The sequence below is a fragment of the Amia ocellicauda genome, chromosome 18 (genome assembly GCF_036373705.1).
Source record: "Amia ocellicauda isolate fAmiCal2 chromosome 18, fAmiCal2.hap1, whole genome shotgun sequence".
NCBI lineage: Eukaryota > Metazoa > Chordata > Actinopteri > Amiiformes > Amiidae > Amia > Amia ocellicauda.
In genome coordinates, this window is record NC_089867.1 from 21514361 (window position 1) to 21535442 (window position 21082).

The 21082-nt window shown below is 43.2% G+C and overlaps 1 protein-coding gene across 6 annotated transcripts in view; it reads right to left on the bottom strand.

Moving 5' to 3' along the window:
- The window catches only part of acot7 (acyl-CoA thioesterase 7), a 72908-nt gene that overhangs the window by 14472 nt on the left and 37354 nt on the right, over positions 1–21082 (bottom strand). For all 6 annotated transcript variants that reach the window (XM_066690785.1, XM_066690788.1, XM_066690786.1 and 3 more), the window contains exons 7-8: positions 13619–13735; positions 1057–1241 (exon numbers count right to left, since the gene is read on the bottom strand). In XM_066690785.1, the coding sequence (XP_066546882.1) occupies positions 1057–1241; positions 13619–13735 (302 nt within the window). The remainder of the gene's footprint in view (positions 1–1056; positions 1242–13618; positions 13736–21082) is intronic.

Sequence of the window (21082 nt, forward strand, 5' to 3'; positions counted from 1 at the left end):
TAATGTAACTCAACACAGTCTATTACTATGACTCCGTGCTTTCCAGACAAAATAATAATAATAAAACAAATCCTCGAAATATAACTATCATTTACAATTCAATTGCTTCAAAAATGCATCGACTGCATGTTTTATCTATCTTAGATTTAACGTTCGATTGCACAAAACATCTCTTTAGCAGCTCAGATTTCCACAAGCTCCCTGTACTCAATCAATATTAAATAAAATCTCTTTTCGTGACATTGCTTTCTGCTTCGGCTGGGCCCTGATGTGTTCACGTATCGATCTTCTGGTGTTATTTGTCACTGTTTTGTGAGGCATAGAGTTCTGTTTGTTTGTTTGTCTGTTTGTTTTTACTTTAAACAAAGCGAAGTTCAGATTTACTGGAAGGCACTGGAAATTTGTAAAGCGATCAGAACTTGATGAATGGACTGTGTTGTAAATGGGAATCTAAATAGCTCCTAGTGAATCACCAGCAGAGATGATGGGATAATATATCAATATATCATGTCAAGTGACTGAGGGATGAGAGAGGAAGGAGAGAGATGTGAGGGGTAGGGAGGGAAGCGGTGGGATGCTAAATGAGAGCTGGCCGTAATAGTTAGCCAACAAAAGACTTTGAAAAGCAGCAGCACAGCACAGCTCCACTGCACATACAATATTCATGACAAAACAGACTGAAACAACAGTAGCTTACAAGAAATTAGGCTATATTTAGCGTCGCAGCGGCCGAGACAGAAACACAGCGCAGGTGGAAATCCCAATGATTATTTGAATCTTTAAATTGAGACCATGCGCTGCCTAAGACCAGAGTGCCTGGCTGGACACAAAGGATATCAGCAATAATCGCACACGGGAAATTCCCACAAATGCGGACTCGGTATAATCTGACATGCGAGACAGATTGTCAGAACAGATATATTGCAGTAGGAGGGCTGGTTGTGTTACTAATCATTTAAAAATGGATGATGATGATAAAATAAATACGAGGGTGGGGAATGGAGATTGGTGGCTCCAGTGTGTTGAATTCAGAAGGGTGTCGGCGTCTTTGCTTACCTTGAGTGGCGGGACAGACAGTGGCTTTCCCTCCTTATCCAGGGAGATGTAGGTGAAGAAGGCGGTGACGGCCCGGTACTTCCCCCTGGCCGCCTCCACTAGGGGGTCGGCGTCCACAAACACCTCGATCTCCATGGACTTGTTGCTGGTGAAGGTCATGCGTCCCGAGACGGAGACCACACAGCCTAGGGAACAGAGAGAATGAAACACTTCAGCTTTGCTTTACAATTTATCAGGGGGTCCGTGTGTTTACCCACGATGCATTGTGCGTGTTTATACACCGAGGGCCTCTGCTTGTTCTCGAACCCACCCCGTAGAGAAATCTTATCTCGGAAAACAAGATACACTCAAGCTGTCGGGTTTGGACACACATTACACAAACTGCCTCTTTGTCAAACACGACCCCCGCTCCTGTATAGATTGCGGCAAAGGGGCCGAACGTATTGCGGCAGAGGGAGGCTGCGACAGTGAGATTTTGCAGAGATTGTAACAGAGACTGATGATTGGCTGGCTGGCTGGCTGGCAGTTGATTTATAAGTCAGGGTTACCTCATGGGGAACACGAGGGATCATATCTGTCAACGATGTATCGGATCTGTTTCGGTGCAACAGTCTTTAAAGTTACTGGCTTTCATATGTGCAGACGCAGAGAAAGCAAATCTGCTCTGATATTCAACAGACACACTTTGATTGAGTGGATCTGTGCTTCCATGTCATTTGGGACCAAGTTCATTATAAAGGTTAATGACTAACAGAGCACTTTGGTGCGGTTTGAGGAGATACAGGCGAGGTCGTTTATTAAATCACTGTCTGTTTGTGAAAAGACAAGCAGTGGATCTGGTGTAGGTGAATTAAAAACAAAAAGAATACATTCACTCGATCCGAAGAGACATTGAACAGCATGATTCCCAATATAATTGTATTTCATCTCTTTCATTTTCAGCTGTATGGACGAAAGCTGCTTTATGAACATTACCCACTTTTAAAACGTCCCGAGCCGAATACCTTTTTATTATACTAGGGCAGTGATTCCTCCATTAGGGAGAATGTTCTAGCCTTCCCGTGGGAGAAAAACGGCACTGCACGATTGTTTCATTTCAGGAAACCCACACTGCGTAGAAGTGATCGGTCAGCAAATGAATCTTCGGTTTACAAAAGAGCAGTTTAACCGTTTATGATCAGGATTTTCTCAATGGGCCGAGGGGACAAGTGGCAAAAAGCCTTTCTCAGCATATTACCCTGTTCCAGTTTCTATATAGAAAACAATCACGATAAGCAAGATAATATATGTATCTGCACATCCATAGCACTTTGGTTGATTGAAAAGTCTCGGATCTGGCTGTGATTTCGCCTTTGGATTACAGATCCAGAGCGCCGTTAACAAATTTGCTGTGATTTTGATGTAATTAGCAGGTCAGATTAAATGGTTGGTTTAACGATACTGATTCAAAAAGTTCAGCAAGTAGCAGCTACATGACTGACTTACTCATATCTATGCACTTGGGTTGGCTTGAGTGCCACATGTATTCAGTAACCATGCAGAACCCATTTTCCTATTCCTCCGCAAGTGAATTCAAGGATGTAAATAAAAGTTTCACGTACGATCTGTCAAAACAAATGTAGTCCTGTCTGTACCGGAGAACAAAGCAGCATTTCTCGTCTAATTTATTGGCTCCTAATTGAAACAACCTTCAAAACAATAAATCCCTCTGTAGCTTTTCATGTCTGAACAAGAAACGCATTCAGTAATTGCTTATTTGTGGTCTTTTGATAGCCCTACATCTTAACCTATTAGCAGATACAGTTTATTATGATGTGTGCATCTCTGCCTTGCCCTCCACCTCTTCTTTCTTTGTACATGTCTGCATACATACAGAGATTTTAGTCAGAAGATCAAAGAATGATCATTAAGAGTCTTGCAATGGAGGACTGATACAGAAAAGGGGCAACAAATTACTATTTACTATTTCTAAATTGTTATTTGTGTGCCAAGTAGTTAACATCGTCCCGGTGTTTTTGATCATCAAATCCCAACCAAGCAGTTTCACAATAAGCAAGAGGTTGTAAAATTGCTTTTCCCCAGTTCACTCTTCTAACGATTTCCCGTCACTCGGGCCCGTTTCATGGCCGTGTATTGGATTTCACAACCCCAGCCCTGCTACACTCGCAGCATGTTCAAATATAAATAAACTGGCAAAAATACGTGTGGACTATGTGGAATTTCAACGAAAATGGATTTTCACATTTATACTCGAATGAAGCGTCCAGCCTTCAAAGAACGTGTACGTGACCAGGCGTCTCGGGAGGCTTTGGCATTCACTGCCGGCAGCTCCGATGTGGATTCAACACAACGTTGTGAGAAATGAAAACACATTGTGACACAATAAGAAGAAGAAAAAGAGTTTGTGAAGTGACAGAAAGTCTGACTGCCTACAGCACTAGTAAGATCCTAGCATCGCCACAGCTCTCAGACTTGCCTGCCAGGAAACGGCCAATTGGATGCAATTACTTCACACTGTTTAATGTTTGTGTGCTTTGATCTTATCACCTCCGATTTTTCCACAATTTAGGTATTTTATTTTTCCATCACAATGTTGTAAATCTGTTGCTTTTTAACAGACTGACATCAGGCATTTACAATCTTTTTTCCTTCTCTAAATGTGCTGTATACACACTCAGAAGTACAGCATGTCCCACGGTGTACCTGTAAACACAACTCGCAGTTACATGTCAAGTGGGGACAATGTAAATATTTTTCTCTTTTCCGTTCTTTCTCACTCCTGAATTAGTTTGTATCCTTTCGGTTTGTTGTTTCTGGTGGTGGTTCAAAGGGACGGACCTGTGTTGAGTATAGTGTATGGGTCACTGTGAGGGGTAACTGTAACTGTAGATAGAAAAACAAAAATCGCTTCTAAAAGGGCTGTGGAATTAAGTCTTGTATATAAACTCAGGCAATACAGAGGGCGATTACATTTCCTCTTTTGATGTCCACCTCTCGTCAGATTTCCATGGAAACTGAGGCTTAAATTAAACTTGCCTGTTTTTGTGCTGTTGTGCGAGCCCCCCCCCCCCAACGCTTTCCAACACCACAAATCCGACCTGCCTCCCGTACGCTCGGCTCTCCGAAGAGGAGCCCCGCGCCTCGGTCCCCGCAGCCTACCGGCGCCTGATCTGTAATTACAGCGCCCTATAAATATGGAACAGGAGGGCAGGAGAGACGACCTGTGTATCCAAGTGATTACGGCCATGGAGCAGCTGACGGACCTGGCTTGTGTGCTGGGGAGAGATAGGGTTCTCGCGTAACTTTGATCCGAATTCAGACGGTAAACATAGTGAGGCGTAATCAGTGAACGGAGAGGAATTTGAAAAGGGGGGAACGGACATAAATACACCAGTCATTTTGTATCTATACCTCTAGACACAATTTAATAAAAGTACAACTACATATATACACCCACACACTCCTATATATATCAATTATGTATAACAAATGTGTTTTTCCTTTCTTTCCATTCTTGTCCTTTTCTTCCGTTTCATTAACTAGTTCTGTCTGCAAACATTCTGTCTCTCTTTTCCCTTTTCTGTCTTTCTCCTCCTTTTAGTCTCTCTCCTTTCTCCTTTGCCTGTATGGAGACCAATTCTGCAGCCAGAGTGCAGCGGTCGTCCGTCCCCTCCCCCGCATCAGGATGATAGATGAAGGGGCACAGACATCTCCTGTACTGGTGCCGGCGATAACTGCACACCAGACAGGAGGGTTTTCAAAGCTATCAGCCCGGCGCAACCGGCACCAATAAAACTGTCAGCAGATAAGGGAAAAAAGACAAACGACACAGAACTGGCCTCCCAAGCTTTGGGCTTCCTGAACGCTTTCCTTTAGCCCAAATCCTGGCTCCAATGCTTTGCAAACAGTCTATCCATCCCTCACTTCCCCCATCTTTTCATGCAAGATGTCCCATTTACAACAGCTGATCTATAGCCCCTTCACTTTGACTGTCAGTCTGCTTCTTGTAAATTAGTTTCCTTGTAATGTCAGTGAAACAGAGGGGGCTGACGGGGACGCGCTGCCCGCCCCAGGAAGGGAAAGAAGGGCTGGTGACTCGACCCCATTAACATCCTCCTGATTATCGATCTGCCAAAGCCAATACGCGTCTTGCTGCAGGAGGGAAATGATTCTCGGATACTGATCATGAGCGCAGCAGTGTGGCCGGGTCTGCTCCCCTCATGAGTGCTTCAGCTGAGTGAATCCGTTCGTTTCTTGACCTATTTTATGTTACAATAACAGGCACCAATCCTTAATGAAGTGATGTACCTGGGACCTGGTGCACTTCATCTTACATCCGCTGTTAATCACATGCATAACGAGGTTGGGGTCAGGGGTAGGGATCGGGATGACAGACTAGGTTTGGGGTCAGGGTGTACACATGTGAGCAACACCAGAACTCAATGGAAAAGCATGAGGCACTCATGTTATTCCTGTGGGATTCATACATTAAACCATTAAGAATCAGTGCCCGTTATCATAGTGTTAATTTTAATACAATCAAGAAAGTTTGCTTAGAGACGAGCCGACAATACAGTCTGATTGATTTACTTGTTCTTAGTGAGGACATGCTGTTTCAATCCAAAATACACACTGTACAGACTCTCAGGTGCCTGGGAAATGTCCGCAGTCTTTGACGAGAATTTATAATCATTTGGCAGTCTGGCGAGCTGTCTTTGTGTACAAGCAAACCGCAATAAACATCGGAGAGAAGACGGGGAAACAAAAACAAGTCTGGTCTGTATTTAGTGAACTGTATGGCTCCTCCCCTGGGTGTAAAGAGAGAAAAAACAGCTGGCCGATAAAGCAGTTGCAAATATCACAATATTTCACGTCCCTATTGAGATCGGTTTTATTAAATGCCTTTGCTAATCCTAACAGTAGTCATTCCTAGTGTCTTCAGGCAGAGCTGATTTGGACGTCCACTCTCAGACAATGAGCTGCAGGCTGAGGGTTTTCAATGATTTACACGCCTGCTGTGAAATGGTCTGGGAGGAAGCGAAAGCAGGTGAGTCTCGAGATCCCTGGGACATATGGAGTGATAGAAGGGCACAGAAGGAGAAAAAAAAAACACAGTCACCAATTTAACCATTTCTGAATAATTAAGCGGCATTGCCTTTTGGCGAGACTTGTTTCCAGGATTTTCCCGTCTGAAATTAAAAATGAATATTCCTGCGAGGAACTAGGACAGTAAAGGACTCCTCCGCAGCTCTTTGACCTCCAGCGCCACGAGGCCCCCAGGCCACGTTAATCATGTTTAATCCATTGTTGAACACGTCACTGTCAGAGATACAGCAGTGGGTTTATGGGCTGGTTTAGCATGACAAGATCAATTTAATATACATACAACCATACATACAGATGGGTGACAAATTAAAGGAAAAACCAACACAAAGTGTCTCAAGTAAGGTGTTGGGCACCATGGGCCACCAAAACAGCTTCAATGCTCTTGACACAGATTGTACGAGTCTCTGGACTCTACTGGAGGGATGAACACCATTCTTCCAAAAGATATTCCCTCATTTGGGGTTTTGATGATGGTGGTGGAGAGCGCTGTCTAACACGTCGGTCCAGAATCTCCCACAGTGTTCAACTGGGTTGAGATGTGGTGACTGCGAAGGCCATAGCATATGAGTCACATCATTATCATACTCATCACACCATTCAGTGAGCGCTCGTGCCCTGTGGATGGGGGCATTGTCATCCTGGAAGAGACCACTCCCATCAGGATAGAAATGTGTCACCATAGGATAAAGGTGATCATTCAGAATGACTTTGTCATGATTTGCAGTGACCCTTCCCTCTAAGGGGACAAGTGGACCCAAACCATGCCAGGAAAATGCCCCCCACAGCATAACAGAGCCTCCGGACCCCCTCACTGTAGGGGTCCAGCAGTCAGGCCTGTACTGTTCTCTTGGTGTCCCACACATGCACTCGCCCGCTTGTCCAGAACACGAGCCAGTCGAGCGTCTGTGTTACTGAAGCTCCTGCCATTCGTGCCCCAATAATGACCCCTCTTTCACAGTCACTGAGATCCTTTCCTCTTGCCATCTTCATCCAAAATTGAGGTCAACTCGGTGCATCGCTGATATATTCCACAATTCAAGAGCTACTCCATTATGCCGTCTGTGCTTTATCATTTTCCCTTAGTTTGCTTTGGACAAAACAAAAAAGACTGTTGGTCTGTGTTTCAAACACACGTGACGTCTGATTGGTGGGGATCTGAGCAGAGTGGCTGGATTGTTCCGGAGCTGTGTGGCACCGTTGCTCCGCGATGGCAGGATGGGTTCGTTGCTCGTGCCTCTACGGACCAAGGGGGTCAGGCGCGGAGATGCAACGTTCAGTGACGGGGCGAAACCCACACGCCTCGTTGATTAAGTCAGCAGATGGCTTTTAATTAGAATTCATTGTCACAGGCCCACTGCAGTTGTCCCTTCTCCTGCTTCAAGCCACAGACCTTGGCACGGCCGGTGGGATATGCCCATGCAGTCTGAATGCTGAGAGACACACCTGAGCTCAGATTAATTGCATCGGTCCCACCAGCAAGCAGTAGCATTGCAACAGCCTCCTTATGAAGCTTTCTGCCTCAGAGGGGAAAAATCAAACCTGTCAGTCAAGCACCTGTAATGAGAATTGTGTTTGAGTTCATCGCCCGTTCAGAATCAAATAAACAGGATTCGACTGTCGCTGTCTAAGGCTGCTGTTTTGCAAAGACTGAATTGCTATACATGTGTTTTTTGTTCCTGTAGTCTTTCTTCTGGTTTTTAATCAATAATCGCAAGTGTAACACGTTGATGCTAAATTAGACAAAGTGAAACAATTTGCATCGAATGGTTTCTGTAAGATGTTGGCTCTATTCATAATTGAGAGTTTCAGCTTGAGGAGGTAACTGGTAACACTTGTTGTTTTTCGAGGTGAATAAAATAATAATATCGCAATTGTCTTTGTATGAAGTTACACCTTTCCAAATGTTATTAGGGCTTTAAAAAAGATCTCTGTGCATTATATTTGTACCTCTCTGGCTGCAAGCTTGTCAGGTGAAATGTAATGAGATGCTGTAGGCGTCGTGTGCTCCCACATCCGGAGATAAAACTATTCCCACTGTAACCGTAATACCTGCGCTACCTCGGGCAATTACAAAATAGGACTATTTGTCATTCTCCTCTGGGCGAAGCATAATAGAGTGCAGGGAGGAAAACGCATTTGTGGATTTCTGGCGGTGCGTTTTGAAGGTCTTAACCACAAGCGCCCGAGATTTCAACCCAGGATCAATCACAGTTAATCAAATCCCCTCTTCACCCCTCTGAATCGAGTGCATGCATGCAATTCAAACCGAATGCAGTACAACTGTTGTCTGATTCACGATATTTAATAAAAGCAAAGAATGAGAGGAAAAACGATTAACTAAAAGACGACAGTGACATTTTCATAATTTCAGTTTTTCCATCGAGAAATACGTTATACATAAAGCAGAAACATGTTCAGTGTGCTTAAATCACACAGATGTAGGTATAGGTATATTTAAATGTCAAGTATGTAACGGTACACACAGGAGCAGATGGTAAGTCTTCACGGCTCTTGTTCTGGCTTTGAGCCATTACAATGTTTTTGAACAGGTCGGTTATCTTCAGTAGTTGGGTGCACTTCTGTAATACCAAGACCTATTTAAAAAAATCCCTCTGGACTTCCAGCCATATGGCAATAAGCCCACGCTCAATTTAGAAACTGGATATGATAAAAGAAAGGATGAAACTCACTACAGATCACGTCTTCATCAGATACATTTCATTGAACTTGCATTTTAATGCCACACAAATCCTTAATCAGTAGAAAAAGGCCTTGTGTTTATTATCTGTATTTTCAATAAGAAGAACCAAACATAAACACAGCATTATCTGTAGGAACTCACAGACAGAGACAGGACGCTTATAAAGAAAACTACTCTATTATGTGGCGCTTTTTCAACCTAATAATTTCGACTTGGTGTGATATTCTTTGATAAGAGAACCAGGGTGTCAGAAAACCAATTCCTTGAAGAATGCTGGTACGGGAGAACCTGAGAAAATGAAAGAACAAACAGCCAAGTGTGGAAAGCTGGTCCTGACAAAAAATAGTAGTCTGAGAGCCAGCCACTCTTTTTTTTTTTCTCTCAAACGGAAAAAGGCCTAATTCACACCCATATCTTCCCTCACAAGGACCCTTGAGAAGAGATCTCGTCTTACCAAGGGCTTTCAAGCGCCTGGTGTCATGCTGGGGGAAAATGATAATCTCTTCAGACCCGTGTGTGGGCAGGGGACACATCTGAGGTCTGCTATCAGAGAGACATCATTGGGAAAACGATCGGCATGCTGATCTGCTCGGCTCTGGATCCCGATACGGTGCACCTGTCAAATCTGCAGCACCAGGACTCGATCTTAGATACCCCTGCTGCTTCTCTGAGAGACAGTTGATGGAGGAGAAGGTCACAGCATCTGCAGCAAGGCAAGGTTTTCATAGCTCTGCGTTGGCCGGTAAAGTGATACATAACAAACATGGACAAGATTTCTTCACTGTGCATCAAACCCTTTTTACTTTTATTATACAGGTGGAAGAGAACGACTTTTTTAATGTTAGTTTAAATACGTTCTAAAGCGAAGCAGCCCAAAGACCTATGTGAGTCTGAGCTTCCAACCTCTTTCAGTGCAAATCAAAGCATTCAATTATGTAATTAAATCCGAACGCTTTCAGTAACGCTTCTTCACCCTGAACTAGAACAGAACATTCCCTCCAATGCAGCAACTCGGAAAATACTGATTTGATTTCTGGGCACATACGCTGCACTGGCTCTCCTTAAATACCATCTCCTTTCTGAAAGACGACCGGGCTAGTGCTGCAGAGATCCCCGCTGTGCTCTAGGAGAAATGTATAATCTTATCTAAAAATAAAACTAAGTCGAGACCCGGGTTTATCAAACAATTATGACGGCGCCGCTTGCCAGAAGAGGAAGAATAAATCAAATGACGTGGAGTGTGTGCAGACCCCCCTATCCGTTCATTACAGACCACCGAAGTGCCACGCCACCTACGGAGGCAATCCAGTCCTATAAAAAGCAGATTAAAAAGAGCGTAATCCCAGAAGGAGCATGTTAATTTAATCCGTCTGGCAAATATGTTTATACAGACAATGCCGCAGCCTGTGTGGACTTACGGCGAACTTTGGCACCGCTTCTTAATGAAAACTCACTCTGCGGCACGACCTTATCACCTTCGCCAACGGGCGGCCCGGCGGCTTCATTATGATACCCGGCGAATGCTGGATATCATAAAAAAATTGTGCTTTGTCAGCCATGGGGATATCCTCTCTGAAACTGTGAGTCCAGCCAGAGTAATTAAAACATTCATATTTCAATAAGCTTAATCACATTTACTGGAGAAGTAATGAAAGATAGCGAGGCTGGGGGCAGGAGTAGAGATGATCTATTTGAGGAAGCAAACAAGGACCGGGTCTCTGGGGTTCATTCCCACTGCTCTGTTCTTGAGATATTTTTTTTTTTGCATAGTATTTTCAAACCAAAATATCATAGCACTGATATAGCTATGTCTACTCCAATAACCCACAGATCCTGCGGGCAATTTCCTTTGACCTGGAATAGCCCAAACCCCCGTTATATAACTAGGGTTTAATAAATGCATACGTTAGGATATATATACAAAATAACACAAAGCTCTGTTCGAGGACTACAGTTGTTATGTATAGGGTAAGAGAACATCCCGATCCCTCTAAACTGATGCTGGGAAACGGTTTCACGTCCACGAGATGTGTGCTCAACTGGATCTATGATGGGAGAGGCAGGACGGACCGAAACTTCTGTCTTCAAAAGAAGGCATTGTGGTTTTGCAGGTTCTGTTTGGGCCAACCCAACAAAAAGAGAGGCGAAGAGAATAATCTCATGAGAACCAGTAAAACCAAATGGATTGGAAAGAACGAGGCCAAACTCTAATTAGCAGCATATCCGCTAGGCGCTCGTCCTGGGCCCAGGCGGGCTGTGTCCGAGAGGGAGCGCCTTATATCTAGTCGTGTTTCTTCCCTACCTCTCAGCTCTGCAGTCCGCCTTTATGCGACTTGAAACTGACACCTTTTACAGTCTTCTAATTACAACTATACTGCATAGAAAGCCTCCCTTTTTGCCCTTCATCGGAAAGCACGCATTTGTGGTGAATAACATCAAACTCTTAAATTAATTACTCCGTACAAAACAAAAGCAAACGGCTCGGCTACAAACACGCCGACTGCTCTTTGCTTTCAGCTCCTTAGCTAGAAACAAATTATAAGCCTATTGTGTTGAGTTGGCTAGTATAAACATTTAGTTTCTTTCTATTTAAATCAATACGGTTTCATTTTCTGATTTAGTTTTCGGATATCTTTTGGAGTGACATCTCCTACGGTTTAGGAAGACAAACAAGGTTTATCTCTGGCAAAGCATCAGTGATTCACAGTCTGTGCTGACATGAGTAATAGGTATAAAGAGAAATTAATGGCATACAGCCATACATAATTCAGTGTTGCTATCTGTTTTAATAAGGCACAATCATCGCCTTTTTGAAAATGTGGATTTTAAAAATGCATGTTCAACATATGCTGCCGAAAACACTAGGAAGGTACAGTGTTGTGTCCTTCAGTAGTTCCCTTCGGCTATGAATCAGAGGCTAATTCAGACTTTGTGCTAGTAAAAATTAAGTCAAGGTCTTCCCCAGCACTCTCTCAGTCGCTTTGGCATTTGAATTTCAGAATTGCAAAGTAGGGTACACAAATGCACGGCTTAATCACACCTGTGCCAGGTCTGTGCGACCGGATTTTAATCGCAGATATGGCCTTACTGGTTCCCACTGGTAAGTAGGACACGGCGCCCTTGTCCCTCTGTACCTCTGAGGAAGGTGTGACGTACGGCATCAGCGCCAACCCAGACCTGCGCAGTATTTATTATATTATATAGATATCCACAAATTCCCAGAAGCGCAGACAGAAGCGCAGAGTAAGAGAACTACAGTGACCTCTGCCTTGGTGCAAAAAAAATGCATGCTACAAGAATTTCATGAGAGCAGTTACCGCAACGTATAAGTCAAGCCAACTGCTGAGGATGGCAAAATTCTCCGACGTGGCCTTCCTCTGTGAGAAGTCAGCCATAACCTTTAGCCGTTTCAACAGCACGGCTTTAAAAAAATATATTATTACTAAAACACCGCTGTGGTGAAGAATATCCCTGGGTTATTTATTTTATGTGTTGTAATTGCAGAAAGGGTTTGTATCTCATTTCAAGATGCAAAGTGTTTGGAAGTGAAGTAATTAGCCGCTTTAAAAGAGAACCAGAAAGCAGGGAACCAGCAATGGTTTGATGTATTCTGTGGAACAATTAATTAAAAATGTCAAAGGCATTAGCATAGCAGAGCCTGTTCTGTAATTCTGCACAGTTCAGGTGGGGAGAAAAGTCAGATACCTGTGTATTATGCCAAGCCAGGTTACCATTTAGAGCTATCTTTAATTGTTTTAATTTACTTTAATAATTGTAAAGATAATGAAATACATTTAAAGATGTCTTGAAATAACTTCCTGTCTATTTCAAGATATCTACAAATCATTTTCAGATATCTGTAAATGACTTCCTGTATGGAATTGATACTCTCAGCCAACATACAGGATGTCATTTGCAGATTTCTGAAAATGATTTGAAGACATCTGGAAATGTATTTCAGATATTTTTAAATTAATTATAGATATCTTGAAATTATTTGAGACAGGATTAGGACAATGGGGTGTGAGTGGCGGAGAACTCCAGGTAAGAGCGATGCCACAATTCAAGACAGACGCTGGTAATGCAAACATCTTTTAATTAGGAACTGCAAACATCAGCCCCCCGTCCTCAGAGCGACACTATAGCGCTTCTCCTTTTGTCTGTCAGGAGCCTCCCGCGCCCTGTTCCGTGAGCGGCTGATAAAAGGCCGCTCTAAACACTGAACGCTCTTGATGAAAGCCACGAACAAGAAAGGAAATGTCTTTTAACTACTTATTTCTTTTTTTGCACTCACCGTGGTTTAATGGATTCCTTTTCATGAATATCTTGTTCTCTCCTAATTACATGGTAGGGGAATATAAAGAGGTTTGACAGTCCAAAATGTCTTCAGAAGGCTCCGCTCGGAAACAGAGGGGCATGAAATGGTATCCCAAAGTGTTCTGAGGGTTTTTACGCTGACAAATTAATTTGAGAAGACAAGCAAAGTCTTTGTCCTTCTCGAGGATGTGCGTTACAACTTAAACTGGTGTCACAGGAGTGAACGAAACGATTTAACCACATTCAGAAGTGTGGAGAGATGGGACAAGTGGGTCAAAAATAACTTGCTGATGGAAACCATAAAAACCCCCAAAACACAAACTAGCAGTGTGAGGAAATACCAAAACTTGTCATGTTTTATGGAGATGGCAATTCCACAAAACTGGACCTTCTCATAAGCCCTCAGCTGGAAGGCCCTGGTATCTAAACCCTTCTTACCTTTCTTGATCTTGCGGTGGAAGTTGATGGCGTCCACCGAGGCGGTGACGATGTTGGTCTTGCAATGCCGCGCCGCCACGATCCCGGCCACTTCGTCCATCAGCTTCATGGTGACACCTGTGAACATCAGTTCTAGTTATGAATATGCACCATGGGAAAACAAGGAACAGAGAATAAAACATTGCCAGGAATAATGAATAGAAGACACAGGCTCTGAAATATCTAACGGGTGATTATTCCACAAACAGTCCTCAGCAGGGTTTAAGAAATTGGAAGATGCTAATTATGGAGAAGCTCAGAAGTTTGTCGCTCCGATTTCTTGGGTCACTCAGTAAAAAAATCCCTTCCACTGGTTTGGAAAGACTCGTTTGATGCTGGGAAGAAAATGGCATTCATCGAGTAAATGACTGAGTCTGATAACGGATTAAATGTTAAAACTATACGCAAGGAATACAACTCTCTTGATTTTCTCCAATTGTCTGCAGAGATTAGACACGGCGAAAGAGACATTGATGTTTGTCTGGCAAACTTCTAAACTATTGATGAAGAAATACTTTATTTGAGAATTATGGGCTGTTACATAAGGAATCAAAGCATATTCTATTCCTGCGTAGAAGCAGAATGTGCAATGAGATTTCAGCTCTAAATATATTGAGGGACTGCGCTGTGTTTTTGATAGATATTCAAAGGGAAGCCATTCAGTTTCTGTTGAGATCAATCATGTCTTTCAGTACAGACCCAACTGGGTGGCTTTAAAAGATTTAACCGAGAACCAAATAAACAACGGTGGGTTGGATTCAATCACATCGGTGCCGCCACAGTGTGACAAGTGCCAGAGCAGAGAGGGCGTTCTGTTTTCTAGTTAACGAAAGCTTGTTAAAAGAATGATAGAAAATCCCAAACACATTTTTATTCCTCTTCTTCTTAGTTATCATCAAATACAATGTATTTCCTGTACTTGCTTTCCCCATAGGTTAGTATGAGATTTTTAAATCCCTTGAGAGACAGAGAGAGAGAGAAAGATAGCTTTGGCGAGTTATTAAATTATCCTCATTCTCATTCTGTGGAACTGGAGTGGATAGCTCCAGGGTACACTGCCTTTTTCTGCCGCTGATGCTTTACACCAAAAGATTTCTCCTTGCTTCTAAAAATGGCAGCCCAGTGACATTACACCAGTTGCGATAACCCCCTCCGCTCCACTTCTCCTTAAAAACCCTTTAGCTAGCTCCTCTTGAAGACGGGGTTTGTTAAGCTGTAATTCATAAACAGCCCAAAAAATAAGTTTTGCAGCTCTGTGACTGAGAAGAATATATGAAGGGAAAACTGTATAATAAAAATATAATTTAACAATTTCCTTCTGATGCTTTTATTCTAAGAGAGAAAGGAATAATAAAGCCATCAAAAGCTCAGTCTAACACTTCTATCTAATTCTGATTGTCTAAATACAGTATTATGTTGCCCAAAAAAAGTAGACCATTAATATGGGTCTGACTCGAGGCTTGTGGGAATGCTAATGCAAATTTTAAACCTTAGGAGGAGCGAGTGTTAAATGTCACAATAAAAAACACTAACAAATGAACAGCCCTCAGTTTGAAGCGGGGGCCAACATCTTGTTCCTGACATTTTGGGGGTTGCTTATGAATAAATTGTAATAAACTTGACAGCGTTGCTAACAAATTACCCACGGGAGTTGCTGGATTCTCCGTCGGTGTTATAATGATGATGTTTAATCCCTCACACCACGTAAATGGGATAAGTCAACCTATATTCGGCTTCCATTATTAGCTCCAGAGACGATTTGCATAAGAACGGTAAAGCTGGCGAGGAGCACTAATAAAGGTACTGCCCACCGTCTAGTGTTCACATGCCTGAAACGGTATTTAGATAAAGGCAGACTATAGTATTGATTTCAAGGGTGCTGGCAGCACATGGTGATGAATTGGAGTTTCTCCCCACTGCGCAGCGAGAGAGGGTGTCCAGTCGCACACCCACAGCGATCGATTTGCCTCATAGTGCTTATCACACTGTTTTCCTTAATACGAACTAAGTAATGGCCCCAGGTGTTGCCTGTAAGCAGCAGAAAGTACTTGCAGCTGCATTCTGGGTGGAAAAAGGCCTTTTCAATTGTTTCCACCAACCCCGGCTTCTGCCTCGAGCTTTTCCACGTTCATATCCCCAAGAGCGGCAGAAACAACTCTGAGGGGAATCCTCTTTTCTCTAAAACAGCAGTGTGTTTCTCATCTCGATGCAAACTGAAATATCTTTCAGGCCACAGAATAGGATGCCCGCACATTTATTTAGATTGCATAACAAATGGTTAACTTTCAACCTCAATCCAGACATGGTAGGATGGCAACAAAGTGAACTACAGCTCTCTCATGGCAGGGAGATAGGTGCTGTATTCATTAAAATGCTACTGCCAATCCCTCTCCTAAAATAAAGTAGTAGGTATCATGCGTCAGGATCAATGGATAATTAATCAATAAAAATCTCCATTTATTAAAATCCCAATACTTGTAGTTCACTCTGATGTAATGTTACATGACATGCGATCAACACCAGTCATCTCGCTGCCTGCATTTTGATCCATTGATCATCACGGGACCTGCCAATGCCCCTCATTATCTGGGCTAAATGGCATGCATATATTGAGATAACCGAGGACTTCCCAGAGAGCGGTCACCCTCGTGAAACTGTACGCAGCCATCAGCTTTTCCTCCTCCTCCTCACTGTGCCTGGGGAGGTCCAAGTCACGTTGTTTTCTTCTTAATTGACCTCCTCACAATTCCAAGACCATTTCTTGAATTGGCAGGCTAAACCACGATCTCCCGTGGCCATCATTTCAAGAGGTCAGGGCCCCGGGCTGGCGAAAAGGAAAAGGTCTGTGACAGATGACCCGTAATAAGGAATTGGACGCAGGGGTAGCCAGAACAAGATCGAGCTGGAAATGTGAATGGTTTTTGTAGTCATCTTTCTGATTATGCAAGATAAGTACCGTTGTGATAGAAGGGCAAACAGATATGCATATGTGTTAAAATAACTGCTGTGTTTTATTGTACACGTTGTGGTGAACTAAGCCATTCCAATACATTCACTAAAACCGTCTTTATTCCCCCTCAGCTCCCAGAGATAGGAACAAAAAGCACAAGCTCGGTTTCACTTCGTGGAATATATTCTCCGGCTATAAATACTCTGAGAGTTGTTGTTCCTTAATAAATGAAAACATATGATCAGAGAGCATTAAGATCAGCTCGGCTCTGGATAAACCACGTTGGGACGCAGATGGCTCTTATGAAATGTGTACCCATTACACCCCGTGTCGCTCTCCAGTTCACCAGTCCTAATAAGACGCCGTTTGCGGTGCCGTTGAACAGCCGCACCGGGGAATCTTTGACGAGCTGGCAGAAAAGATCTGGCTAAACCCTTTCCGCGCTCTCCGTCGCTTCTGCGGGCAGCCGTCGAGTTAATGAAGAACTAATTACCACAGCCATGCATACGCTGGTAATGAAGATCATTAACCAAATTAGATTATATTACTAATGGCCCTGTTTTCGCAGCGAGCGCTGAAAAGGCTGCTTTCTAATAAAAGCTGCGCTGATCGTATCAAATGAAAGGGCCGGGGCGAAGGCGGGAATCGAATTCTGGTTCCTCTCGCACTGGGACGATCAACGATACAGGGCAGAGGTTTGCATACTTAACCGCTGTCAGATGGTCCTACTGCGGCGCCTGTAACTCTATCTGACTGCATTGATAACGCTTGACAGGGTCGGACAAGTGAAATACATACCACAAAAAGACAGCTGATTAATTTCCCATAGAACTGGAGTATCCCCTGGGTGACGCTACATCAGCTTTCAGGCGGACGCTCAAGAGAACAAAGAGACTCTTGTAAACGAGGAAGGAAATGCAGACAGTTCATTGGGCTGCATCAAAACTGAGTCTGTGTCAAGTGTAACAGTGCATTTCACTCACGCGGTTCACGTTGCTCCACGAGGGGAAGCAAAGGGAGAAGTTTGTGCCGCCTGCTATCGCTCTGTGTAACAGATTGAAGGGGGCATCGGGTGCTAAGCTGGTATAATCACCGAGGTGGATGCGATCGAAATGAGGTTGGGAACATTCGCTTTGTTGTATAAACACAGGAGGATCCTACGCTGATCTTGTGAGAACAGGGCCTGCGTTCCGGCGCCACTAAAATTAACTTTTGTGACGTTCCTCACCGACACGTCAAGGGGGAACGAACGAAAGCTTTATTTCAGGTTCGAGTTATTCTTAGAATGTGGAGCAGCAGTTGTTTGGCTTTGTTTCCCATCCTGTGCCCCCGTACGTGGCACCAAACATCTGGGGGAATGAGGGGGTGTCTGCCTGTTCCTATTCTTCTCCTGCTTCTCTGTGCTGAAGGGGTTTGGTAGATATAGCTCATACAGACTGGGCTGCAAAGGTCAGCTGAGCAGCATATCTAATCATCTCCGAATCTTGAAGAGCGCAATCTTGCACATGGCACTGAATGAATTACAGTCACGGGAAAAGGCTTTTGCGAACTTGTGTGAAGCCTGGTGAGAGGGTCGTTTGCTAGTCTGTTCAAATACAGTCGCTTTTCATAACTGCAGTTTAAAGGAGAGCAAAGAGGTTCATGCAGGATGATTAACTTGATCCCAAATGAGGTCAAGTTTCTCCCAAGTCGTTAGGAAAATACAATTAGGAACAAATCATTAGTAATTTTTGGAGCTAGGCGGCGTACTATGTCAGAGCCTCCCAATTCCCTTACATCTTGGAACATTTAAAACAAATTAAGTTTGAAAAGTACAATTGTAAAGTGGTGTTTCTTTGTCTAAAGTATCCCTTTATCAAAAAAGTATTTTTCAAGGTACGATTCATTTAAAAAGGTTATTTTAGGAATGGTGGTATCTCGGAGTGATACGAGTCTGACTTTGTAGGTCTATTTAAGACTATTTAAGTCTGTTTTAACATCATCTTGGGTCGCTGGATAGGTGGATGTTTTGCAATGCTGTGATTTAGTGTGTGTGTGTGTTTGCAGCTATACTCAACAAACCCTTTTAAATCTCAGCTCAAAAACGACAACAAAAAAACGAACATGTTCTCCAACACCAGACCAGTTTTCCCAATCTCTCACTCTGCTTTGTTTCAATCATTGTGCCTGTAGGAGTGAGAGAACTGGACACCGCAGGGCCTTGGTTTAAGAGGAAAGTAAACATTACAAATGTTCTTTTGTGCATTGTTTCTGTATGTTGGTCTTTATTTTGTGAACACTTTCTCCCATGTTCTGTTTATCTTGTCATCCCTGGGGAGAACTCATGGGTCCCACTTTGAGATGAAGTTCCCCAAAGTTGGTAATAGCATCGCATGCCAGTTCATGTGCCCCGCTGTGTCTGTGCATGTGTGTTTCTCGGTGTATGTAATCATATGATTCTTGTTTTCAAGAACCACTGAACACATTGTTAGCATAAGCTTCAGTGTTGTGCCTGCAGGGCTTGGGATGATAATTTATTCCTTCAATGGAGCGACACGTGATTAAGGCAAAAAGCTAGAAATAAGCAAAATATTTGAAATACGTGCTCATACATGACATCATTAATTTACTACAGTGCTCTGCAATCGACTATTATTGTCTATTTGGGTGGGAAATCAACATATTTCTTAAACATCAAGAGTGAATGGGGTTTTCTAGGGAAATATCCAATCAGACTAAATCATTTCAATTCAGAACAATTCTCTCATCGTTAAAGATAAAAGATGGAGGATGACTGCAGAGTTTCATCGGCCTTCATCCACTGCAAAAACACTACTTTTTGTGAAAACTGAATTCCAACCTAGCTAGTCTAAGCAGATGCCTTTTGGATCGTATCCAAATTGATGTTTGATCAGGCAGTGTTTCTGTTAAAACATTCTGCCGCATCTCAAAGGTCAGTGTTATTATTATGCATGATGACCTTTTGCATTTGAATTACTACATATGTATAGCTTGTCTTTGTTAATGTTGCAGCCTGTAGAGGTTAAGGGTCACCCAGGAGGCTTATGGGAAAGAGTTTTGAGAGCAGTTAGCAGCTGTTGCTTAGGCAGGAATTATACTTCCAATGAAGACTACACAAGTCTGAGAAAGGAACATTGTTTTCAGGCCAAACAAAACCTCTCCAGAGACGTTTATAAGGAACGATATGGAACTTCTAATGCATAAATCACGAATTCATCATCTTAAGAAAGAAACACACATCCGTTCTCAGCTGTTTGTAGTCTATACGTGTCATTTCCAAAGCTGTAGATCACTCTAACTATTTGTGTGGCTCTACGGTGGCATTTAAAATGTCCAGCCCAGCAATCAGAGATGAGGTCAGAACAGTTCATTTAATCAGATTAGCATCTGTATCGCTGACAAAAGGAAAGGAATTAAAGCTGGCCTAAATACAACACGCTTTATTAAATCTACATTTCATCACTCGCCATCAAAATCCCATTTTCCCAGATTACATTAAGTGTGGAGATTAATGACTGTATTTCCCAGGTGCAGGTATTTTCCCATAACCGTTTTTTGATAGTGATTCATGTGGATAGGCTCTGTCATCCGAAGCCAAAATGACCTTAAAAATTTAATCATTACCGAGAGTGGCTCTCTGCTGCTGTTTGGCACCGCCATTCTACAGAGCGATCCAAGAGGGGAGCTTAATACCCCTGGAGGTAGGAGAACGTTTCCTTGCAAACTGCACCGATAGGACGTTCAGAAGAAATCAGTCTCAGATCGCTGCTGGGGCTGGGGGAGTTTTGAATAGTCCTGTAAAGAGAAATTGGCTTGTGTCACAAGATCCCGGCTGATTGGACGATGTGTGCGAGACCGGGGTTAGCCTGCAGCGTGGAATCTCCCAGTTCCCAATTGATAAGCGTAGTAACTGCCGTGCCAACTTGGGGATAAACGCAGCTTTATACGACTGAATACGAACATCTATGTATGATCTACGTATCTTTTTCCATGTAAGACGAGCCTTTAAACACTTAGGAATGAGCTGTCCGTACCTAAAAGCATTCCAGTATCTGATTTTCTAAGAATCCGTTGTTCCCTCCAAGGAGAAAAACAGTTGTTGCTTAAAAATGTTTTTGGATAATCCCTCCCCAGTCTACCTTTCCTCTTATCTCTGTCTCTCTTTACAATTGCACTCAGCTCGTCAGTGTAATGCCACTGTCATTCACCACTGGCAGTGCCCTAATCATCACAATGACAGCTCGGGAATCACAACATGAAATTAACTCCCACTCCCTGGTAATGTTTACCCAGCCCTCTCCATGAGCATGACCCAGGAACTGAAGAGGCTGTTTTCTTTCCTTTCTTTCTTATAGCCGATGTAACAGAACTCATTAGGTACATGAACTCGTTACAGGTGACATAAACCCTCTGTAAAAAATAACTTCCCGCGTCGGGGGACGTGGTCTTTTGGCGTGCTGAGGTGTGGTAGGGAG